The 25,964-nt window shown below is 39.9% G+C and overlaps 1 protein-coding gene and 1 pseudogene across 3 annotated transcripts; one reads left to right on the top strand and one right to left on the bottom strand.

Moving 5' to 3' along the window:
• Positions 1-3,118: 3,118 nt before the first annotated feature.
• On the top strand, positions 3,119-11,174 carry APTX (APRATAXIN-like protein). Of its 3 annotated transcripts, XM_088973226.1 has the most exons (7): positions 3,119-3,710; positions 3,819-3,934; positions 4,472-5,394; positions 8,631-8,949; positions 9,043-9,330; positions 9,412-9,582; positions 10,736-11,174. In XM_088973226.1, the coding sequence occupies exons 1-7, from the start codon at positions 3,680-3,682 to the stop codon at positions 11,069-11,071; spliced, it is 2,184 nt and encodes a 727-aa protein (XP_088829352.1). In that variant the 5' UTR covers positions 3,119-3,679; the 3' UTR covers positions 11,072-11,174. The 3 variants fall into 3 exon arrangements, with proteins under 3 accessions (XP_088829352.1, XP_088829351.1, XP_088829353.1); XM_088973225.1 differs by having other exon boundaries at positions 8,631-9,330; XM_088973227.1 differs by having other exon boundaries at positions 3,556-3,710; positions 3,829-3,934; positions 8,631-9,330.
• A 6,286-nt stretch (positions 11,175-17,460) lies between these two features.
• LOC148868517 (pyruvate decarboxylase 1-like) lies at positions 17,461-25,719 on the bottom strand (annotated as a pseudogene).
• Positions 25,720-25,964: the final 245 nt, after the last annotated feature.

Genomic DNA, 25,964 nt, shown 5'->3' with positions numbered 1-25,964 from the left:
TAAGTAAGCTTCCTTTCTTTCACATTCTTCTATATTAGGTTATAAAAGATTAAAAAAGACTTTTGGGGTTTTCCACTAGCATATTGCATTATTAATAACCAAGAAATTCCCACTAAAATGTAATATTAGCTTTGTTGGGATCAGAGGAAATTGGGACATTAATTGGAGAGAGATAATTCATTTTAGTGGGTTTCCCACTAGCATATTACATTATGGTCTGAAGGGTTGTTTTTACTTACAACCTCATAACCCGCAACTGAATCGATCAATCGGATTATATATTTTTAAATCAAAACAGACCAAATTAATAACATTCTTGAACAATGTTAGAATAATTAGTAGCTATGCGTACAACATTAATTAATATAGTAGGAAAAACATTTACATGCAATTTCGGAACAAAAATAAAGAATACTTATCATCCAAGCCTTATTGCAATTATATGGGGTCAGCGTTATCTGCACGAATCCTGTTTCTATGAAAAGACACTTCACAATCTATAAACATTAGAGTTTGCAAGGTTTTAATGTCGGTTGTCAGCCTGGTCCTGGTGAACCCACCGCCTTTATTCAGGCTAAAGACGGGTGGTGCGACACAAGTTTATAATGGTTGAGTAAACTAAAAATGAAGAATATTACCAAAGAATTGGTCAGATAAACATTACACACACACAAAAAAAAAAAAAAAGGCAAGGGCCATGATAAGTTATAATTTGATATAGTGGTGAAAATTTTGGGATATTGTATATTAAAATATAAATAAATGTATGACATATTTAATATATCCATGGGATAATATAAATATGTCATGTTAAAAATTAAAATAGATAAACTTTTGATTCCATATCAGTCATGAATTAGTACATTTTCCTGAATTATTAACACCTTATTTTGTATTTCTAAAAGCGTGTAATTTGGGTGTGTTTTCTTATAAAAACATATGCATATAATAGAGTCTATACTGATACAGACCTTATGGAGAAAATAAACTCCTATGTCCATTTCTTTGTACAAATCAAAAAGATTAAATAACCAAATAGCAAATATACAGTGGTAGAGACAAATTATCAAACAAAAATGAGCAATAAGAGAGCAACGAAAAGCCCTCAATGTGTGGGTGGGTAAAAACTATAGGACTAAAGCCCACTATGTAGATAATAATTCTTTCACCACTCAACCATATCAGAATTGCTAAACTCTTGTATAAAAAATCATGCATATATATTGGGTAGACCTGAACCAAACCATTGACAGCTCTATCAAGATTTGCAGTATCTATCAAAAATTCAAAAGCGGTTTTTCTCCCCTCTCTTGTTCCATCGTCGTTACTGCAAGCAAATTGGATTAATATAATGGTATTGAAGCTGAACTAATCAAGACGGCACATTGACTCTCTTCCGCTAGTTACATTTGTCTATGGGCTAACCATTAAAATTTATCCTACGTTCAATCTTCATCAAAAAATCTTTCACTAAGAAAAGCTTTTTGTTTCAATTTTTAGTGGCTACTCTCTCACTCGAGATTTTGTAAGACGTCCATATTCAAAACTGCATCAAATCCGAGCTTACCATCTTTTGACACGCTAGTTCGGTTTATGATGCCTGGTTTAGCTATTCTTCTAATCGGGCATCCTTTCTTAATTTTTACCTTCAAGATTCAACAAATAATAGTGGGTCCATCTTCTTTCATCTTCCCACTTTACCAGTTTCTCTCAATTTAGTTTTTCAATCAGATTTTTTCTCTCTATGTGATAAAGAGTTTGGGCTCTGTTTCATCTTCCTGAGAAAGACCAAAAAGATGATAAATAATATATTTTATTTTTAAGGATAATTTTGATATTTTCAAAAGTCTTAAGTCACAAATGTGGTCATATGATATACATAATTGATGATCCATTAAAGATAGATACTATATTATTTTGTCTCAAAATTTTAAATATTGAATTATCCCATTTTAAAGTTCTGGAGACCAAATTATATGACGTGATTAGCACAACCAATGTTTGAAGACCAAATTATCATTCGAGCCAAAATACAAGGTGCTAATCGAAAATTTTTTAAAACTAGCCCAAAACCGAGTCAAACATTCCCGCGTGCTTGAGCTGCGCTCCCCTGACCCCGTTCTTCTCCCCTCACCCAAGTTTTCTTTCTCCGGCACCGGCGACCGCTCCGGTCAGTTCACCTTGACCAGGTATTGTCCAACATTATTCTTATGTGTATGATATTTGGCTACACTTCATTCAGTTACCCAACAGATCCTGGGTGATGCCTAGGCATTTGACCGATTGATAACAGCATGGCTAGTCTTGATCTCAGCAGCGGAGGCAAAACCCTGTGGAAGTTTATGTTATTTGCCATTTTCTGGAGCCTTTGGATTGAGAGGAAAGCAATATTTGACAGAAAAATCAAATCCAGGGAGAAGATAATTGCTAAAACATAGATTTCAGGGATCATGAGGCGCAGATTGTTTTTGATTCAGGCATTTGATTTCTATTGGCCTTTTGCATAAGCTTCCTTCATTATTCATTGTTTTCCTGGAAATTATATTTTTGTTATGTGCAGGGCAAAAAGATAACATGTGCACTGTGCTCTTCTGGTTTTGATTATTCAAAGAATAAAAAATAAATAAAAGTAAAAAAAAAGAAAAATCCACCAAAGCGTTGGATCTCTTTCTTCTTTTCTTTTTTATCCAATCGACGAGACCACGATCACTGAAACTTAGTTTTACTGTACTATCAGGTGCAGCTGCTATTGGAGGTGTAAAGATGGCACCGAGACCACGACCACTGAAACGTCCATACCCAAGTTCAAGATGGCGAAGTTTCGACATTTTATCAGCTATCAAACGTTCAAACCCAAGTTATTGTCCACAGATGACTGGGTGAATCCAATATAGGTAAGACTTAAGAGAAAGAATGGCATAGAGGAATGTCTTGTGGAAGTGTGGTTTCTATGAGAGTTGGAGTGTACATGTGACAGTGAAATGGCCGGATGATCGCTAGTGCCGGAGGAAAAAACACTGTTGCCGGTGGTTTTTCTGATTTCTGAAAACCAAAATATCAAAAAAAAAAAAAAAGAAAAAAATAAGAAAATGTGTGAAAGAGTGATAATGTGAGAGTTGGAGTACCTGTGACAGTGAAATGGCCGGTGGTTTCTCTTATTTGAAATGAGAAAAAAAAAATTAGAACAGGGGTTTTTCTATTTTGAAATGAAAAAACAAAATATCATTGTGTTCCAACAAAATAGTATTGGAGAATATCTGGTAAAGGTGAACTGACCAGAGCGGTCGCCGGTGCCGAAGAAGGAGAACTCGGGTGAGGCAAGAAGAACGGGGTCAGGGGACTGGCAGCTCAAGCACGCGGGAATGTTTGACTAGGTTTTGGGACTAACAGGACGAGTTAACGGCTGTCCCGTTAGCCCCGCACGCGGGACAAGTTAATTGCGTGCGAAGGAACAGATGGCGGACGCTCGGCGGGTGGAGCGCTTGTGGGGGTGAGAACCGTGGAGCGCAGATTTGAACTATCCTTCAACGAGTCGTTTGATCCAATCGTAGAACCGATGGTAGGGAACCAGCCATCCATCTGGTTGAACCTCCGGCTTAGTTCTGATTACTACGCTTGCATCGAAGTATCAAGTAGCATTGGCAAAAGAAAGCACAGGAGATTCTGAAAGCAGAGCAATATGGAGGTCGACTGCCAGAACAAGTCGAGAGGTACATTTACGAGTGTTTCCTGTCTAGGGTTTCTTCATGGCTTATCCGTGATCATATATCCCATTTATTGATTCTTTTTTTTTTCCCATTTTTATAACCCTAATAAAGATGAGAACAGGAAGGATATTGTAGTGATATTGGTTGGTGCACCTGGTAGTGGCAAGTCTACCTTCTGCGAAGACGTCATGAGAACTGCACACCGTCCCTGGGTTCGAATCTGCCAGGTCTCTCTCTCTCTCTCTCTCTCTCTCTCTCTAATTTCCGTTTGTCTGTTGGATGAATCGAATTAAGTAACGATGTTCTTTCATGAATCATAAAGAGTGGCCGTGGATATCTGAAATATTAATCTCACGTCCTGGAAATGTTTTCCTCGGGAATAATTCATGTGCTTCGTTGTGCCCTTTTCATCTTTTCTTTTGACAAACACTAGCTGAATGCACTTTATCTTACTTAAATTTTTACTGATTCCAGAGTGCCCCTTCATGTTTAAACGGAGGTCAACCTGTATATGGTTAATGTTGCCGGGAAATGACGGCATTAAAAATGTTTTTTTTTTTTCATAATCTCCTTTGTAACACAGAGACTGAAAACCTAAGTTAACTCGATATTAATTATCTTATGCTGAAATTTGGAATTATATCTGAAGGGGATAGAGACACTGGTATCATGGTGTTTGCAAATGTTTTAACCATGAAAAACGGCCAAGATTTGGCTAACACCCTTTTCAGCTTAGTTGGTAAAATTTTTCCTTATTTTTGTAGGACACCATTGCAAATGGCAAAGCTGGAACAAAATCCCAGTGCTTAAAGAGTGCGGCTGATGCATTGCGTAATGGAAAAAGTGTATTTATTGATAGATGCAATTTGGAAAGAGAACAGCGTTCTGACTTTGTGAAGCTTGGTGGGCTCCAAGTGGATGTACATGCTGTAGTGCTTGATCTTCCTGCTAAGCTTTGTATATCTCGGTCAGTAAAACGCTCTGGACATGAAGGAAACCTGCAAGGTGGAAAAGCTGCTGCAGTTGTAAATAGAATGTTACAGAAGAAAGAATTACCCAAGCTGGGTGAAGGTTTCTCTAGAATCACATTTTGTCAGAATGAAGGTGATGTACAAAATGTTGTTAATACATATAGTGCACTTGGTCCCTCAGGTACCCTTCCTTCGGGGTGTTTTGGTCAGAAAAATTCTGATAAAAAAATCCAACTTGGCATAATGAAGTTTCTAAAGAAAGTAGATGCCCCCGATACTGTTGGACCTGATGTGCAGACTTGTGTTTCAAAACAAGATACAAGTGAAAAGCTTCCCTCCCAAAAAGAAACTGAAAATGTTAAGTTATCATCATGTAAGGCCAGTGAAGTAACAGAAGGTAGAGATTTGCCCAGGAAGGCATCTGATGTTCCTACTTTAGCATTTCCATCTATTTCAACCTCAGATTTTCAATTCAGTCATGAGAAGGCATCTGATATCATTGTTGAGAAAGTTAAGGGGTTCTTGGATGAGGTTGGAAATGTCAGGCTAGTACTTGTAGATCTGTCTCATGGTTCAAAGATTTTATCATTGGTTAGGAACAAAGCTGCACAGAAGAATATTGATTCCAACAAATTCTTCACGGTCGTAGGAGATATAACTCGACTTTATACAGGAGCAGGCTTACACTGCAATGTGATTGCTAATGCTGCCAACTGGTAAGTTACAGATTTGGATATGTTTCTTTAGCCTTGAACTGCTATTTTCCCTAGGCACTTGACTGTAATATGTACTTTCAGAAAAACATATTTTGGGCTCTAGGTATATCTAGTATTCTTAATTAGAGTATGCCTCTATTTGCTTATCAAGGTCTAATATTAGGTGTTGGCTCAGTGCTAAGTGCTAACCTTTGAGGTTCTCATACCGGAAAGAATGATATATTATAATTTTAATACCTCTAGCAAGCTATATCATCCATGCTCTAGTTAATAGTTGAGTCTACGCTGCTACTAAGTTACTGCTAATGGATACTGCTAGTTAATGATGAGTTTGCAATGATGCTCAGAATAGAATAGGTACAGTGCAACTGCAATATTGTGGAATTTTCTTCCCGAACCAATACTGTACACATATTTCTCCATGCCTCATTTATGTGAAATACATACTTTACTCCGATGTCTCTGACCAGAATTTTATCTTAAATAATTTTTTTCCTCATTTTCTTTTATTTTCTTGATAGGCTGTGTTTTGGTTGGGCAGAGAGGGAAAAGAAGGGTGAAAACAAAGATGCAGATTCATTATAAAGGTGCAACTTGGGCAGGCTGGGCCAGGTTTAAGGCCCAACCCTAATATGTAGGCCCAAGGCCTGAGCCTGGAGGCCCTGGACCTAGCTCAAGGTCAAGCCAATCTGCCCAATCCAGGCCTTGCACAAACTAAAATTTGATACATTCGGGCTGGGATCATGTTGGTCAGTCCGGCATAGGTGGGCCTATTGAATGGTTAGAAAATGAATGCATTTTCTTTTGATATTATCGTAGTGAATATCATTAATATTCCATCAGAGAAAACACCATTCGTACTCTCCAAATTCTTGGAGGAATAGGACAGAATGTGCACCACAATCAAAGACTAACTATCACACTAGTACATGCATATATCAGCTATGTTTACAAATTTACACCCAATTGTGCAAGAATATCTGCTTAACTGTTAAGCAGACTTGGGAATCCATCTAAACGAACAATTTGGATTGGAATCTAATACAAGTACTTCTCTAGTTATATATCTGAAGCACTAAGTCCTTCAGACCTTGACAGCGGCAAACTTACAACCACCTGACAGTTACTTTCTACCATAAATCCACTCCATCCATTGCTGTTTGCTAACTTCAACTTATATAGAAGTGCTAACAGTTCATCTCTTAAAGAGTTACCAAAACCAGGTAGCCCTGAGTAGCTCATTAAAATGCTCAAATCATGATCTCTAATCACGTTGCATGAATGCATGCCTTTAAACCCTCCGAGTACTAATAATATTTAGTGTCTGTTTGGCATCGATGCCGTTGCTCCAGAAAATGGTGACACATCAGTGCCATGTCGGAAAAAATGGTGCTCCAGGAAATGCCACTATGTTCCATTTTTCCATAAAAAATAGTGCTCCAAGTCACACCTTGGAAATCGAGAAGGCCCGTTTTGGAGCAACACCGAAATTGACGTTTTCTCAGGTTGCAGCTTGTTGCTGCCAACGAGGACGTGATGTGGCAGTGACGTGGATTTCCTATAATGGGTACCAGTGGTGAAAACAGATATGGAGCACTGGTACAAAACAGAAAGTGTTGCCGTTGCTCCAGGAAACGTCCTACCTGGCAGCAACATTTCCAAACAGAAAAAAGACACCATTTTCTCAGAAAACAGTGCTTCCAACCCACACATCAGCAGATTTACAGCAACGTTGCCAAACATATACTTATTTTATAAAAATGGGAGTCGGATGACTGCATTGCTTTCTGTACCTTCAGCATAACATGCAATGCTACTTGGTGACTGCTTGTTACTGATTGCCCACTAAGATCCCAATGCATGCATTACAGAAACGTGGTAAATTGCAACTTGACTTGGACAGGTCTGGGACCAGTCTGGCCTCCACTTTAATCAGGCTGTGGTGGGTGAGGGTGTGGTTTGACCTGGAACAAATGGGAGTCAGATGAATGCTCTGTTTTCTGTACTGTCAGCATTATATGAGATGCTACCAGGTGACTGGTTGTTATTGATTTCCCGCTGAGATCCCAATCAATGCATGTACTAGAGAGGCCTGTTAAGTTGCAACTTGACCTGGACAGGTCTGAGGCCAGTCTTGCATCCACTTTCAGCAGTTTGTGGCGTTGCCCTGAACTTTTAGTTTGGATAGGCCTCCCTGGTCTCAAAGTGATTTACTTAAATATATCATATATGCTATGGATTTAGGGGCCATTGATTGGTGCAGTGGTAAATCTTGTGCTGACAAGCATGATATTGCAGTTTTGCATCTAAGTGCAGCTGCTTTGTTCAAGAAGATGCCAAAGGTTTATGAATTTATGCATGTTATTTAATGTTTACAACAAAGTAATTGTATTACTGATGTAATGCTAAGTTTATTTATTGTATATATATATATATCCTATTATTTATTGTATATATATATATATATATATATTCCTATTATTTAAATAGGAGAGGCAGTGGATTGGCCATGACCTGGAGTCGACCTGGAGTCCTAGACACAATCTGAATAGGCCAGGTTTGAGTCCTTTATAGTATATCCATTCATAATTGGTTTGGATTTGAATCCTAGAGTAAATATGCAACCTGATTGAATTCAGATATGCCTGACCTTATCATATCCATATCCGATCCATGTATAGTCCTACACCCAAATATAACAAAGAAACTGTCAGAGATGGCATGTAACCAGAGTTTATTCCAAAATGGAAGCATCCAACATGGATTAGAATCTAATTTGAAGCATCTGTGCAGCATATAATACTTTACTGGATATAGTTGTGACATGTTTAATTTGAGGAAACAATCCTTAAAACAACCATAAAGCACAATTACCATGAACATCTTTAAATGCCAAAATGCCTTGAACGTCTTTAAACACAAAATAGTAAAAACTTCACAAGATCCCATTTTGAGCACTTGGCCTTTTGCATCACTGAGAATTTCCTTGCACATCCCTAGTGGTCTGTGGATACTGAAATCCAGAATTTAGAACTGCAAATTGCCTAGAACCAACTCACCCTAAGTCTACTAGTGTTGGTTTATTACCATCTCCAGAAGGTCCTCCAATTCCTAATGGTAGGTAAGAAGCAAATTTGCTTTATTGTAGTACTATTATTTGACTCAAAATAATACTTGTAGGTTCATCTTCCATGCCAAGAAGTTTCACTGAAAGATAGCCAAATACATCAATGCAGGAGATTGAAGCCTGGAGGTGGAGGAGTGAATGCAGCCATATTCAGTGCAGCAGGTCCAGACCTAGAAATTGCAACCAAGGATCGAGCTGGATCTATTAGCCCTGGGAGTGCTGTGGTTGTCCCTCTTCCTTCAACTTCTCCTTTGTATAAAAGAGAAGGTGTGACCCATGTCATACATGTTCTTGGACCTAACATGAATCCACAGAGACCAAATTGTTTAGGCAATAACTACATCAAGGGCTGCAAGATTCTCAGCCTGGCTTATTCATCACTTTTTGAAGGTTTTGCATCAATTGTGAGGACCCAAACAAAAACAGTGGTGAGTGACCAAAAATTTAGGTCAACTTCCTCAGAGTTGCATGAGAATCTCCTTGAGAGAAGCCTTACTGATCATTATAATATTGATCAAAAGGTTAAACGAGGGGGTAATTATGGATCTGAAAGCAACAAGAAGTGCAAAGGACTTCAAGAAGAACCTTTAGTACATATGATGTCAGAACTGGATGAAAAAGCAATCCTGTCTGTTTCAACAGACACTATGGAGAAGGAAGGGCTGGAGCATGACAAAGTTGGTGGGAACAAGGTTTGGGGTACATGGGCTCAAGCTCTTTACCATATTGCCATGCATCCTGAAAAGCACAAAAATGATTTGATTGAGATATCTGATGATGTTGTTGTGCTGAATGACCTTTATCCCAAGGTAGTGGAAGTTGCTATTTTGCTTCAGTTCATAGTTTATAGTTGAAATAACTAGATTACTTAACTTAATTCCATTATGCAGGCACAAAAGCACCTTCTGGTGTTAGCGGGATTGGATGGTCTTGATCGTCTGGCAGATGTACAGAAAGAACACCTTCCTTTATTAAGAACAATGCATTCTGTGGGTCTCAAGTGGGCCAAGAAATTTTTATCTGATGATGCTTCATTGATCTTCCGGCTTGGATACCATTCGGTATGCACACATTTATTCAGAATGTTCTCCAATTTATTTCCTTCTCATTTCTCTGATCTTAGGATAAATGTGTTGTCTCATCTGGTAAGTGTCAGATGAAGAGACTTCTGCTGGACATGGGCCTCCATAATGGTCCAATCTGCTGACATGTTCGCATGGGTTTTATTATTGGAGAAGAAACATGTGTCAAGGTTTAGTTTTAAGAATTACAAAATAAATCTATTTCTAAACGAATCAAATAGGTTAGTGATGTTTTATTAGCCAAGTAATTATGTGTTGCTTTTCTAAATTTAGGTAATTTCCTAGTTTTTATTATTGCCTGTGTTTTTCATTGAGCAAATAATGGAAAAACCTTGGGCCAGAATTAGGTAAGTTCGGAGTTGATACCTGAACTGGTAATAGATACCTGTAGCATCAGGACCACCATTGAAGGGGTCCCACCTTAAAGATCATCTGGGGAAAAGTTCAACTTGATTAGATAATTGTGGCTGAGTAGTTTATTGTACTCATTGTCATTTGGAGTAGTAGCAAAATAATCTATTACAACTATATGCTCTCTCCACAAGTCAGTTACTTAAAATAATCCAACCATGCAGGTCTTTGATAGACATGTCAAATGGTCGATCTTGTTTATTTATCACATTCCACTGGCTTAATTCTTTTGGCAACATTCCTCTTGTAGCTTTGTCCAATAGGCTGTGTTTGGAAACGATGCAAATGGAGTGTAAATCCCGGTTCAGGGTAAATTTGCACTCTGGTTCACTTTTGCATGTGTTTGGCAACATTACATTTTTGCATTGACAAATAACAGACCAATGCATATTTATATCGATAATAAGATGTAAAAGTACATCAATAAAAAGAAGTAAATTTGCATTCAAGTGGGGTTTTGATAAAAAAAGAGCATATGCTTTACTGGAATTTGTGTTTGCATTCATTACAGCTAAAAGTCTGTTTGGTAAGAAGGTAAATTTGTCAATGCAAAACTAACCCAATTTTGCAATTTATATGAACTGTTTTACACTTTACATATTTGCATCGTTTCCAAACACACATGGCCATAATGTTAATTGATTTCTTCCCTTACCATTTTACTAAGATCGATAAGTTTATAATTATATCCATGTTTAAAAGCTCATTGGACTCTTTGCAGGCACCATCAATGCGACAGCTGCACCTTCATGTTATTAGCCAGGATTTTAATTCAAAACACCTAAAGAACAAGAAGCATTGGAATTCATTTAACACTGCTTTCTTTCGTGATTCTGTTGATGTAATTGAGGAAATTGATGAACATGGGAAAGCAACATTAAATGATGATGAGAGAATGTTGTCAATGGAGTTACGTTGCCATAGATGCAGGAGTGCACATCCTAACATACCTCGCCTCAAATCACATATTAGTAATTGTCAAGCCAACTTTCCTATCACCCTGCTCCAAAATGATCGCCTTGTAAGTGCACCTAATGGAGCTGTCAATGAAGCGTAAGTATGTACAGGTTATTCGCCAAACATTTTGCTGCATATATGTTGATTGAAACTGGTTTCAGTACTTGAACAAAGTTAATCCTCTATTTGGGCCTTTGCTTGCATTCTTTTGTTTATTGTACGAGTTTATTTTCGGATTTGCTTACAAGTAATTGGAAAACTAGCTCAAGACAAAGCTGTGATGCCCTTAGGTTGCCATTGTCCTCCGTTGAACTACAGATGCATGGTGGAATTCATACGATGCGGTTGTGTTGGCAAAAAGATCGATTGGGATTTGGATTGAATCTCCATGGGTTTATGTTATTGGATTGATTTGTATTAATAACATAACTATAAATCAACAAAATATAACCATTATTAAATAAAATAAGATGAAAATGATGGTATTGTAGATCATGAACAAAATATATTGAAAGTTACTTGTATAAAATTTGAACCAATGGCTTTTTAGCTAAAAATTAAAATACAATATTTATATACACTAGCGTAAAGGGGCACGTGATATCACATGTTCAAATAAAGGGTAAATAGCATTATAAAATCAAGGGAAATTGTCTAAAACTCACAATGAGTTTTTAGCATTTATTTAAACTCATCACAACTTTTTAAAATGTTTATAACTCGCCATGTCAGTAAAGTTTTTATTTTCCAAAACTTACCTTCCGTTAGTGTACCGTTAATGTTTCTTAATAGAGGTGTTAACATCAGCATAAATAACACTTTTTATGACCAAATCACCCTTGAATGACGAGTTAGAGGAAAAAATGGTATTTTTCATTTTTTTTTACATTTTTAGTGTTTTGTTATAATTTCTAATGTTTTTTTTATAATTTCTTTTTTCTTTACATTTTTCTATTTTTTTACATTTTTCTATATTCTACCATCTATAAAATTTCCTGTATTTTTGTTATTTATTTGTAATTTCTGTGTTTCTCTATAATTTTTGGTGTTTTTTCTACAATTTTTATTTTCTGATTTTATTTTTCAATTTCTGTTGTTTCTATAATTTGAAAATAATTTTTTATTTTGTGTGCAATTTCTATAATTTTTTATATTTTTTGTAATATCTGTGCTTTTAATTATATTTGAAAATATTTTTGAACTTTTTCCTTTTTTTCATGTCTAAATATTAAAAAATATATATGTATATATTTTATATTTTTCTATGAAGGTTAAAATGGTAAGATATTAAAAACCAATGGTCTCTTTAACATCAAGTTAGTGACATGGTGAGTTTTAGACATTTTGAAAAGTTGTGGTGAGTTTAAGAGAAATGATGAAAACTCATGGTGAGTTTTTGACAATTTCCCTAAAATCAAATTTAAAATTTATCACTTGCTCCAAAATCAAGGTAAGTATAAATTGAATTCGATAGAGATAGAAGATCATGAAACTATGGACTACTTATTTTTTCACTGTCCTGTGGTTCAACCAATTTGGTTTGCCTCATCCATGGGATTGCAAATTAACAATTGTAATGATCAAGGTATTTATTTCTGGTTAGAGGAATGGAAGAGATATGATAACAATGTTGAAGAGGGGTCTTATCTCTCCTTATTAGTTAGAGGCACTATTCTAATGTGATATATTTGGAAGGCTAGATGTCAAACCTATTTTAATGAGAAGCCATTCACTCATTTTGTTGTTCTCATTCCCTATAATGCCCACCTTGGAGACATTGCAAATTTGTGCGGAAGAAGTTGGATAACCCAGTCAGGAAACTTGGGCTTTGCATCTCATTCATCTCTTCAAACTATCTCAACAGTTAGGATCAAACCTCCTCATCTACACATCAAAATCAATACAGATGGTACATGGACTCCCTCAAAAGCTGCAGTTGGTGTTATTGCTGGAGATGAATTTGGATCTTTACTAGTAGCTAGAGCCTTAATGGTGACACGTTCTTCTTCTGATGAATATGAATTCAGAGCAATTCTAGAGGGTCTCCATGAACCAGATTATCATAGAGAGTGATGCACAGGTTGCTATCCATGTTCTCTCTTCATATCTGGAACCCGTCTGGAGATCTTTGTTAATTGCCCTGGATTACAAATCTCTTTCAAGAAATGATGATGAATATTGCATTTGGAATACTAAAATGCCCTCAAAGGTCTTGGGAATTCGGGGAGTAGATCAGTCATTGGATCAGCATACAACTCAATTAATGATTTCAAGGAAAAACAAAGCAACAGGGTAGCGCAAACCAAGTGTAAACATTACTGCAAGGAACAGAACTAGCTAGAATAATAGAAAAAGGGGATCTTGTATATGGTGATGGGATTGTTGGAGATCCTGCCAGATGGCAAAAGAAAGTTTTTTATTTCTTAACTTTACCTGGAGAAGTCCAATACCTATGTGTAGAGATGATGTGGACTGGCCACTGAGCACTCAAGACATGGCCAATCTAGAGGCTTCATGTTTGGTACTACCATCGATGCTTTATTGTATTTCCTCTCTCCCAAATGCTTTATTGTATATATGTTGGTTTGATGCTTGGGGTAGAGTTACCCCGTCCTGTGTAGTAGCTCCTCTTATCTTTACCAGAAAATGGACAAAGTTAAGAAAAACGAATTATAGACTGATGATGGCTTTTATCAAATTAACGTTAAACTCAGTAATATTTGGGCCTAGGTCATCTGAAAACCGAAGTGGATATAATAACTGAATTGGCGTCTCTTAGGGCCCATTTGGTATATGGGAACGTTTTTTTTTTGGTAAAAAGAGATATTCATTAGTCACAATAAAACAGAAACAGAAACAGAATACAACCAAAGAACTAAGTCCGAGAAGTCCCAGAGCAACAATTCAGAAAGAGCTAACGGAACAGCACAACTAGAAGTAAAAGTAAACGAAAAACCACACTTAGCCGCTTCATGGGCTACCCTATTCATTTCTCTTGAGCAAAACTGAAAGGAAAAGTTTCTTCTTAATCTGAATGGCCAATCGTTTGATTGGGTGAACCAGAATCCCATTTCCGATGGAATGACATTTTCCATTCGAAGGAATGACCACCTCTATTGGGAATCAGGGAATGAGATCCCATTTGAGCTGATTCCAATTTTGAGATTCCCATTTGAGCCAAACTATAGGAATAAACCATTCAGATTTCGATTTAAAAGGGATTTTCATTTCCATTCCCATTCCAATTTCAGCTGCAAAGCAAATGGACCCTTGGCGTCAAACCTGTGGTGATAGCAAAACTGGAGAGTATGGAGGCCCTCTCACTCGGTCATATCTTTCATTCGCATGCAAAGTTTTGCCGGAAAGCCCTCTCAGGATTCCTTCGCCCAGTTATTCTTCATGTTTTTTTGGGTTAAATACAAAAGCTTCTCCTCAAGTTTCTAACCCTCTCAGGATTCCTTCGCCCAGTTATTCTTCATGTTTTTTTGGGTTAAATACAAAAGCTTCTCCTCAAGTTTCTAACAATCATAAAAACCTCCCCTATAGTTTCATTATAGCAAAACTTCTCTTTATTTTTGAAAACTTTGATAAATACCTCCCTTCTGTCAATAATCAACACAAAAAACGTCAAAGCGATGACCGTTTTTCCAAAATACCTATTTTACCCTTTTATCATTAATATGCTCTATTTGTACTAAAATACCCCTATCTTAGCAATTTCATAATCTGCTCGAACTGTTCATCTTCTTCCTCATGAAGCACAGTGGCGGAATGGCGTGCACTCCCCCTCCGATCTTCCCTCTTCTTTAATTTCCTCTCTCTCTCTCTCTCTCTCTCTCTCTCTCTCCATAATTAATATTTTCCCTTCCTCCTCATCTCCCATCGTTTGACTTTCTTCTGTCACTGCAAACACCCCCTTGATTACCGATTTCATCTATTCGAACGACAGTAGTGGCTGAGCTACTGTGACCACCCCATACCACTACTGCAACTATGGTCCCCATTTTTCTCAATCATTTTCTCTCTCTCTCTGTCTTCTTCTTCCCTCAATCCCTTTCATTTGTAACATGAAGCGACCACCTCTTTGCTTCTACCAATCAATCCTCTGTTTTTATCCATCGACTAGGTCTAAATCTCTAGACTCCCCCATTGCTGAAGGAAATTCCTAGTATCATCGTTGGACGGGTACTGGGAACCGGTAAGCATCGACATCGAATGTGTTAGTGGACTAGACAATTAAGCTGCATATAAGCACCATTTTCCCATCCCTATGTAGTGAAACTTTGGATCGATGACCATTGATGGGTCTGTCTCGGTTGGCCATCCATACAATTGTCTTGTCCATTAAGTTGGTATACCAGATTGAGAAGTTGTATGGTTGTGCCCATCGGGTAGAATCCACAGATGAACCATTTGTTAGGGGAGATAAGAACGTTTGAAGCAAAATCTTCGACTGATAGAGAGGAACATCCGTTCAAATAACTCCTTGGCGTTGAAAATGCAAAAGAAGAGTAAAAGAAGAAGACACTGAACATAAGAGAAAAAAGGAATTGGGTGTCCCATGTTGGAGAAAAGATAAATTGAACTAAGATTTCGTTTGAAATATTTTTGGAAAATTTGGGGTTCTGCCCTGATTTCTGGTTTCTGTGGACAAACATCGAGTTAATGCTTTTACCCAGGAGGACACTCAAATTTTCAACGATAATAACATAAAGGCCATGAATGAAAGAGAACATAAAGAATAGTCATCGGCTAATTGTCGCTAAGGGCTCATCTCTTTTTCTCTTCAAGGTTCGCTGAATTCATTTTCATTGGAAGCAATAGTGTTCGACGGAACCAGTAGTTTGGTAGGAAAGTTACTCAATCCAACTTCACCGAAATTGGCTATTACCGTCAATTTTTTAAAGCCACATGTGTAAAAGTTCTGGAGGTAGTTCCAACAGTTCGTGACAGAAAACTCTTACGATTGCACATTTTCGCAAGTTTTGGAGGCAGTTTCGATAATTCATGGTAGAAAACTCTTACAGTTGCACATCTTCACAAGTTCCAACTAACAGAAATTGTTTAGAGTCGGTGAAGGCCAAGCTGGAGGATGGTGTCCTTACAATCTCCTTGGCCCAGCTGTCCCTGGACCCGATCAAGGGCCTAGAGTGGCCAGAATCGAAGGTGGTGAGGGGGAACAGGCAAAGCTGAGTGAGGCTAGCACAAGTCGTACCAAAATACAAGAAATATATAAACTAATTTAAAAAAAAGGTAAAATGGGTATTTAAAAACATTTAATGCATGGGTTAAGTTTTCCGTTTGGATCAGTGACGGAAGGGAGATTTTTGTTGATTTTTTTTTTTAAATTTAAGAGAGGTTTTTGTTAAAGTAAAACTATATGGGAGGTTTTCATGATTATCAAAAACTTGAGGAGAGGTTTTTGTATTTTACCCTTTTTCTTTTTCTTTTAAAAACAAAATTTTCATAATGCTCCACTGTAATTTGTATAATTTGTAGGAGAGGAACTTAAGCGTAACAGGAAATAGTTTCGTCGTTTATGGAAACTTTAGGGTTTTCCATGCTCGGTTGATAGCTGTAGATGTAAACGGAGTAGAATGATTTCAAAACATAGTAATGACTAGGATGGTGTTTGGAATGGCTTCAGTTTCTTTATAAAGGGTGTCAGTTCATTGTCATGTAGGAGTTTGTACCAAAATGTTATTTAGTAAATCTGTTTATCCAATAAAAGTTTATCTTGATTTACATGCAATCAGTTGGGGGAGACTTCATTTTAACTTATGGGTAAATTATAAAGGCCCTCCTGTACTATGGGGTCTATGACAACGACCCCCCTTATTTTGTTTTGTGACAATGACCCCCTGTACTATGACCCCGAGACAAAGGCCCCGTTAAGTCAAATGACAGAATGCATTAAATTACTAAAATACCCTATTAAGCTTTTTCTATTCTTTTTTGCCCTTTTTCTCTTAAAACCTATTTACTCTATTGTTTTCCTTTCTCTTCTTTTCCCCTTCCTCACCGTCCTCTCTCATTCTTTCTCTCTCCCAACTCTCTGAAATGAACCGCTGTGGCCTCCTATTGTCTCACCTTGGCTTGCCACACCTGCACCTCCACTCTAAGTTGCGCCACTCGCTCTTCCAACAGAGAAACTGGGGAGGCTCTGATTCATAGATGTAGGTTGGAGTCTGAGAGCATACTGGGTTTTTTTTTGGACAGATTGTCCTAACTTGTAATGTTGTAACTGTAAAAACTAGTGGGCTGGATTTGATCACATATGAACCTGAAGTTAAAATTCTCCGCCTGGTGGAGACAAAGAAATTGAATGTCTGCTGGTATGTTTATACACATGAAAGCCGGATGGTTCTTCTTGCTTCTGGAATGCAGTGCAAGACATTTACTGGATTTCAGTTTTCATCTGGGGGAATTATTGGGTTGCCAAGATTTGATATGGCAATGGCTAAAGCAGAGGTGAACATTTTAATTTACTCAACTCCTGAAAGCTCTCACACGCACCTTAGTTGTCCAGCACATCCCCTCGTCATTGCAGATTGCATTTATCAAACCAGTGTAGTTCCAGTTCTTAATCACATTGTAGGGTCCATCATGGATCTCAACCTCTATGGTGTATCCACCGTTATTTATCAGGAATATGGTGCTCCTTTGCCCGCAGCACAACATCGTCGATACATCTTGTGCCGTCATCTGCAGATCAACAATTTATTAGCAGTTGTAAATTTATATTTCAGTGATCACAACAATGGATAACATGGTTAGAATTCAGTGCGCATGCTAGAGATTGTACAACAGGAACAATAATGATAGATAGTTAGTTACCTGGAAGCTTCCATCACCAATGCAAGCAATCACTCGCTTATTTGGCGCTGCCTGCGCATACCCAAGTGTTGCGCCCACTGACCACCCAATTGATCCATACTGCATCTGGAACTCGTAACTGCAATAATAAACAACAATAGGACTTGTGTTGAGAAGTTTCTGATTAAATTTCTATGTATGGATCAGCAGCTATATACTTCTCATCGATCATTAGCTTACCCGCAACCTTGTGGTAGTTTCAGTTTCTGACAGTTAAACCAGGAATCTCCTGTCTCAGCAACCACCACGGTATCACTTGACAGCATCTCTTGTATGTGCTTGAACAGGACGTTGGTCCTTAAAGCCTCCTTGGGTTCACACCTGGGCGGAAGGCTCTCTGGCACCAAAATTCGGAAGTAGTTGTCATAGGCAGTCGTATTATGTTTAAGCCTCTTTGAAAGAGCGTGAAGGAAGTACATTAGAATGCAGCCGAACGTAGGTACGGGGAAGTCTTTCATTGGAGTCTGATTCATGCTCCTTAAATAACTTGTGAAGAGGTATGAGAAAAAGGTAGGTGTTGGTTTAAAAAGTTGTTAACAATTGGTGACTGTTAACTTTGAATTGTGCCTCTTGATCACACCCGATTAAATCGTGACCGTTGATCTCATCAATGGTGATCAACGGTCATCAAGGTACCAAAACCAGAGCCGCCCATCGCAAGTCACGCGAAGTGCGAGCAAAGTGCGCCTCTAAAGTGCCTCATTGTGCCACACACACGCGCGCGTGTTACGCGGTATCGAATCCCCATACTCTCCTCTACTAATTCTAAGGAGTGTAAATCAGCTTCTATTGAAATATTGAAAACAAAACTTATAATTTTTCAATGTGGGACAAGTTCAAAACTGGGTTTTTGTAAGAGAAAAATTGATTTTTTCAAACAAGTGTACAAGTGCAATTTCTCATGTAATTGACCAATCAAACCCATTGGATTTAATCTCTTATGAGATTAAAATCCAACAATCCCCCACATTGATTGATCAATTACATAGTTCTCTCTCAATCCAAACTACTATGACACAGTTATGCATACAAAAGGTGTTTATCAATTTAAACCTCTTCTTAGTATAGTTATCTCAGAGCCTTGTCAAAGTTATTGGTGGTAAGACCTTAAACCAACTACTCTCAAGACAGACTGGAGACATCTATACACATAAAAATATTCAGTCTCTATAAGAGTTTCAAATTTTGCTCAACACTGTTATGGCCATGTGCTTCTTTCCTGGTTTCATGAACAATCCCGAGAGCAAACCCAAACCCTCATGAGAAGCGGCACTACTTCTATGTTCACATAAGTGAAGTTCCACTATGTGCTCCGTTATTTGACACATTTCAAAACTTCATTAAGAGTTTATCTCAGCCTTTCATCACAACGGATAGCACTGTTTATGTTGTGATGGGAAATTTCTCAATGTCAGTGCTATCAGTCACATTGCTGTAACTTGTTGTTACCCATTAAACCCAATACTGATGGATTTTCAGTTCAGGTTGGGTTACCATTACATGTGACTAAGTAAAGGGTTTTAATCCCATCTCTTTGGTTGTCATTCTTACCAATTCTCTGTCTAAACCCTTGGTAAGAGGATCAACCAAGTTTTTACTTGACCTCACATAGGTTATAGTGATGACTCAATCTTGAATCAGTTACCTAACAAATTCATGTATCAGACTTATATGTCTGTACTTACCATTGTAGGTACCACTGTAGGCCCTTGACAGAGTTGCCTCACTATCATAGTAAATGGAAATTGGAGGCATAGGACTAGGCTAAAGTTTTATATCCAATAATAAATTCATAATCCATTCAGCCTCTTTTCCAGCAGCCGCTAAGGCTATGAATTCGGATTCCATGGTCGAGTGAGATATACAAGTTTGTCTCTTGGATGCCCAAGAGATCGCACCCCCACCAAGGACAAAAATCCATCCAGATGTGGACTTGTTATCTCCATTATCGGTAATCCAACTTGCATCAGTGTACCCTTCTAGTACAATTGGATAATCACAATAAAACAAGCCAAGTTCTAGGGTTCTCTTGAGATACCCAAGAACTCTCCCAATTGCCTTCCAGTGCTTTGCACCGGGATTACTTGTAAACCGACTGAGTTTACTTATTGCAAATGCAATATCAGGTCTGGTACAAAGCATAGCATACATCAAGCTTCCTACTGCACTAGCATACTCAAGTTGTACAATTGCTCTACCAGTATTTTCTACTAGTTTTATACTAGAATCATATGAGGTGCTATATTCTTTAAAACCTAAATGCTTAAATTTCTCAAGTACTTTCTCAATATAATGTGATTGGCTTAGTGCATAGCCCTTACTATGCTTTTTAACTTTTATTCCCAAGATGGTATCTACTTTTCCTAAATCTTTCATCTTGAAAACAGAGGATAAGTAGTTTTTAGTTTCATTTATGCCAACCATATTTGTATCCACAATAAGCATATCATCAACATAAAGACACATAATTACTCCATAATTTTCAGTGAATTTTGAGTAGATGCATCTATCAGCACTATTATGTTTAAAACCAAAAGCTAGAATGCAAGAATCAAATTTCTCATGCCACTGTTTAGGTGCTTGTTTTAATCCATATAGTGATTTAATTAGTTTACAGACTTTCTTCTCGTTTCCAAGAAAAACAAATCTTTCTGGTTGTTCCATGTAAACCTCTTCATTTAAATCACCATTTAAGAAAGCAATTTTAACATCCATTTGGTGAACAGATGCTTGCTTCCGCCTCCATTGCAGATTAACGTTCTAAAATTGTTGGGGAAGATGGGGTCACTGTAACTTAGGAGGAGAAACTTTGAGGCGCGTCTGAAGACACTGTCTTTAGAACGTTATTTGCCCCCACTCAGTTTTATTGAATTTGCTGTTGGGTTACAGGTAAATTCATTCCCAGGATACAATAGAGCCTTGAGCGAGAATCTACAACCAGCAAAGTTGAAGAATCTCCAAAGAAACCTTCTGTGAGACTGTAACAGACCGAACTAAGAGAGAGTGAGATAGTGAATTTCGAAATTGTGTGTTTTGGAGTCTGATTCATGCTCCTTAAATAATTTGTGAAGAGGTATGAGGAAAATGTAGGTGCTGGTTTAGAGAAGGCACCTTGAACAGTCACAATTTCAACCATTGTGACTGTTTAAAAAGTTGTTAACAGTTGTTGACTGTTAACTTTGAATTATGCCTCTTGATCACACCCGATCGAATCGTGACCGTTGATCACATCAATGGTGATCAACGGTCATCAATGTACCAAAACCAGAGCCGCCCATCGCAAGTCACGCGAAGTGCGAGCAAAGTGCGCCTCTAAAGCGCCTCATTGCGTCACACAGATGCGCGCACGCGTTGCACGGTATCGAATCCCCATACTCTCATCTACTAATTCTAAGGAGTGTAAATCAACTCCTATTGAAATATTGAAAACAAAACTTATAATTTTCCAATGTGGGACAAGTTCAAAACTGGGTTTTTGTAAGAGAAAAACTAATTTTTTCAAACAAGTGTACAGGTGCAATTTCTCATGTAATTGACCAATCAAACCCATTGGATTTAATCTCTTATGAGATTAAAATCCAATACTCACGGCGCCCCAGTAGGTCCCGATGAAATGAGGGTGGTGTTCTGGCACCAGACCTTTTGCTGAAGGCATCACGGCCATGGCATAACCACAAGCATTTGCAAGCTCAACCAAGGCATCACTGGCTTTCGCAACCCGGAGTTTTGGACCACCCACCATGACTGGCTTCACCGCCTTGTTCAAGAACTCCGCAGTGGCTTCCACTGCTGCTTCGAGACCCATTTGATTGCTTAATCTGCCCCAGTAGGTCCCGATGAAATGAGGGTGGTGTTCTGGCACCAGACCTTTTGCTGAAGGCATCACGGCCATGGCATAACCACAAGCATTTGCAAGCTCAACCAAGGCATCACTGGCTCTCGCAACCTGGAGTTTTGGACCACCCACCATGACTGGCTTCACCGCCTTGTTCAAGAACTCCGCAGTGGCTTCCAGTGCTGCTTCGAGACCCATTTGATTGCTTAATCTGCCCCAGTAGGTCCCGATGAAATGGGGGTGGTGTTCTGGCACCAGACCTTTTGCTGAAGGCATCACGGCCATGGCATAACCACAAGCATTTGCAAGCTCAACCAAGGCATCACTGGCTTTCGCAACCCGGAGTTTTGGACCACCCACCATGACTGGCTTCACCGCCTTGTTCAAGAACTCCGCAGTGGCTTCCAGTGCTGCTTCGAGACCCATTTGATTGCTTAATCTGCCCCAGTAGGTCCCGATGAAATGAGGGTGGTGTTCTGGCACCAGACCTTTTGCTGAAGGCATCACGGCCATGGCATAACCACAAGCATTTGCAGGCTCAACCAAGGCATCACTGGCTTTCGCAACCCAGAGTTTTGGACCACCCACCATGACTGGCTTCACCGCCTTGTTCAAGAACTCCGCAGTGGCTTCCACTGTTGCTTCGAGACCCATTTGATTGCTTAATCTGCCCCAGTAGGTCCCGATGAAATGAGGGTGGTGTTCTGGCACCAGACCTTTTGCTGAAGGCATCACGGCCATGGCATAACCACAAGCATTTGCAAGCTCAACCAAGGCATCACTGGCTTTCGCAACCCGGAGTTTTGGACCACCCACCATGACTGGCTTCACCGCCTTGTTCAAGAACTCCGCAGTGGCTTCCGCTGCTGCTTCGAGACCCATTTGATTGCTTAATCTGCCCCAGTAGGTCCCGATGAAATGAGGGCGGTGTTCTGGCACCAGACCTTTTGCTGAAGGCATCACGGCCATGGCATAACCACAAGCATTTGCAAGCTCAACCAAGGCATCACTGGCTTTCGCAACCCGGAGTTTTGGACCACCCACCATGACTGGCTTCACCGCCTTGTTCAATAACTCCGCAGTGGCTTCCAGTGCTGCTTCGAGACCCATTTGATTGCTTAATCTGCCCCAGTAGGTCCCGATGAAATGAGGGTGGTGTTCTGGCACCAGACCTTTTGCTGAAGGCATCACGGCCATGGCATAACCACAAGCATTTGCAAGCTCAACCAAGGCATCACTGGCTTTCGCAACTCGGAGTTTTGGACCACCCACCATGACTGGCTTCACCGCCTTGTTCAAGAACTCCGTAGTGGCTTCCACTGCTGATTCGAGACCCATTTGATTGCTTAATCTACCCCAGTAGGTCCCGATGAAATGAGGGTGGTGTTCTGGCACCAAACCTTTTGCTGAAGGCATCACGGCCATGGCATAACCACAAGCATTTGCAAGCTCAACCAAGGCATCACTGGCTTTCGCAACCCGGAGTTTTGGACCACCCACCATGACTGGCTTCACCGCCTTGTTCAAGAACTCCGCAGTGGCTTCCAGTGCTGCTTCGAGACCCATTTGATTGCTTAATCTGCCCCAGTAGGTCCCGATGAAATGAAGGTGGTGTTCTGGCACCAGACCTTTTGCTGAAGGCATCACGGCCATGGCATAACCACAAGCATTTGCAAGCTCAACCAAGGCATCACTGGCTTTCGTAACCCGGAGTTTTGGACCACCCACCATGACTGGCTTCACCGCCTTGTTCAAGAACTCCGCAGTGGCTTCTAGTGCTGCTTCGAGACCCATTTGATTGCTTAATCTGCCCCAGTAGGTCCCGATGAAATGAGGGTGGTGTTCTGGCACTAGACCTTTTGCTGAAGGCATCACGGCCATGGCATAACCACAAGCATTTGCAAGCTCAACCAAGGCATCACTGGCTTTTGCAACCCGGAGTTTTGGACCACCCACCATGACTGGCTTCACCGCCTTGTTCAAGAACTCCGCAGTGGCTTCTACTGCTGCTTCGAGACCCATTTGATTGCTTAATCTGCCCCAGTAGGTCCCGATGAAATGAGGGTGGTGTTCTGGCACCGGACCTTTTGCTGAAGGCATCACAGTCATGGCATAACCACAAGCATTTGCAAGCTCAACCAAGGCATCACTGGCTTTCGCAACCCGGAGTTTTGGACCACCCACCATGACTGGCTTCACCGCCTTGTTCAAGAACTCCGCAGTGGCTTCCACTGCTGCTTCGAGATCCATTTGATTGCTTAATCTGCCCCAGTAGGTCCCGATGAAATGAGGGTGGTGTTCTGGCACCAGACCTTTTGCTGAAGGCATCACGGCCATGGCATAACCACAAGCATTTGCAAGCTCAACCAAGGCATCACTGGCTTTCGCAACCCGGAGTTTTGGACCACCCACCATGACTGGCTTCACCGCCTTGTTCAAGAACTCCGCAGTGGCTTCCACTGCTGCTTCGAGACCCATTTGATTGCTTAATCTGCCCCAGTAGGTCCCGATGAAATGAGGGTGGTGTTCTGGCACCAGACCTTTTGCTGAAGGCATCACGGCCATGGCATAACCACAAGCATTTGCAAGCTCAACCAAGGCATCACTGGCTCTCGCAACCTGGAGTTTTGGACCACCCACCATGACTGGCTTCACCGCCTTGTTCAAGAACTCCGCAGTGGCTTCCAGTGCTGCTTCGAGACCCATTTGATTGCTTAATCTGTAGTATTCAAGAAACTCCAAGAATTACGACCAAACCCGTTTCGATCTCTATGTAATTTGGAGATGAAAAGAAGAAGTAATTAATTACCTAGGAGACAGGAAGAACGGGACGGGCTCTCGATTAAAAGTAGGATAAGGGATGCCCGCCAAATTACAACTAACGCTGAGATAAACTGGTTTGCTTTGTTTCAAAGCTGTTGAGATGGCAGTATCAATCAGTTCATGTGCATCTTCCAAGTTATTGACGACCGCCTACAATTCGAAAACACCCATCCACCATAAAACATGTTACAGATGCTACATGTGAGAGCTAGATTAGTGGTTGTGGAGAATATAAGCCTCCTTGTTTTTTCTGAAACTTTATATGGTGGTTTTAAGTTTTTAACGTCCATTCTAGTCGATCATCAGTTCATCACCATGTATACGACTGTTGTTTCCACTTTTATAAAATCTGGAGCGGATGTCAACTCGATCGGTTTCAAACGAGATTTGTCAAATGAACTCAAAAAACAAAAACAAATAGTGTTTTCCACTCTGCGCGAAAGCCAAATTTTGTGTCCGAGGACCCACTAGTTGACTTTCGCTGCATTTGAAAAGGATAGACTGGTGTGCTTTTTCTAACACGTGGCAAGCCAGTTGTAAAATTGAATTTTACCTGATAGCAAGTGACAGTCCGGAAGCATCGAAGTTCTTGGCTGAAATCCTGTAATCCGGTTGTGTGGTGAAGAATTCTATTAGTGCCGTAGTCGTTAGAGTTCGGACCACCGACGATACAGATGAGAGGGAGGTTCTCACTGTAAGCACCCGCGATTGCATTGAGGATGCTGAGACCACCCACTGTGAAGGTGACAACACAGGCACCGACACCGCGACACCGGGCGTAGCCGTCAGCAGCATACCCGGCATTGAGCTCGTTACAGCAGCCAATGAGGTTAAGCCCTGGCTCGGCTATGAGATGGTCGAGAGGGTTAGGTTGAAGTCACCGGGGACGGAGAAGACATCGGTGACACCGATCTGGACTAGTCGACGAGCGATGTGGCGGCCGAGTGTCGACTCAGACGATCCAATCACGGCAGGTGAGATCGGTTTCTGGACGGGCACGACGCGCCGTGGTGTGGGAGTGGGGGGAAGCCCACGTCGTTACTAGTAGGTTTGAATCCATTGATAGCTCCGATATCATTGGAACGAACAATGGCATGGAAGATTTGTATTTTGGGAGGGTTTTGAGAAGGATTTTCAAACTCGGTATTGCCATTTTGAGAGATTTTTCGTTTGGGCGTGTAGCCCACGTAGGATGCCAAATGACCCTTCTCCATCTACGACAAGTGGCAGGATTAGGATTGAGAGCTTGAGTTGTTTTGATGTGAGTTGTGACATAAACGCAGGAATCTGTGTGGACATTAATATGGGTTTTGGCGGTCAAAACCAGGGGCGGTTTCCGAAGGTCAGAGGGGCAGAAAAAACCACGGAGCTTAAAATTATTTATAAAATAACTGGAATATTTCTTCTTGATCCCCCTACTAGTTGCAGTATATCCCTTTACATTTTTTAATACTTTTAA

The sequence above is a fragment of the Nelumbo lutea genome, chromosome 2 (genome assembly GCF_056320005.1).
Source record: "Nelumbo lutea isolate HS-2025 chromosome 2, American lotus-T2T, whole genome shotgun sequence".
Taxonomy (NCBI): Eukaryota; Viridiplantae; Streptophyta; class Magnoliopsida; order Proteales; family Nelumbonaceae; genus Nelumbo; species Nelumbo lutea.
Note: the sequence above shows the minus strand (reverse complement) of the source record. Positions and strands in the feature narration are given on the sequence as shown.

Bases quoted from the DNA above. Each gene is read 5' to 3' on its own strand.
- APTX (XM_088973225.1), top strand. From the start codon at position 3,680: ATGGAGGTCGACTGCCAGAACAAGTCGAGAG. The intron at 3,711-3,818 runs GTACATTTACGA...ACCCTAATAAAG, and splicing joins CTGCCAGAACAAGTCGAGAG to ATGAGAACAGGAAGGATATT. The intron at 9,331-9,411 runs GTAGTGGAAGTT...TCCATTATGCAG, and splicing joins TGAATGACCTTTATCCCAAG to GCACAAAAGCACCTTCTGGT.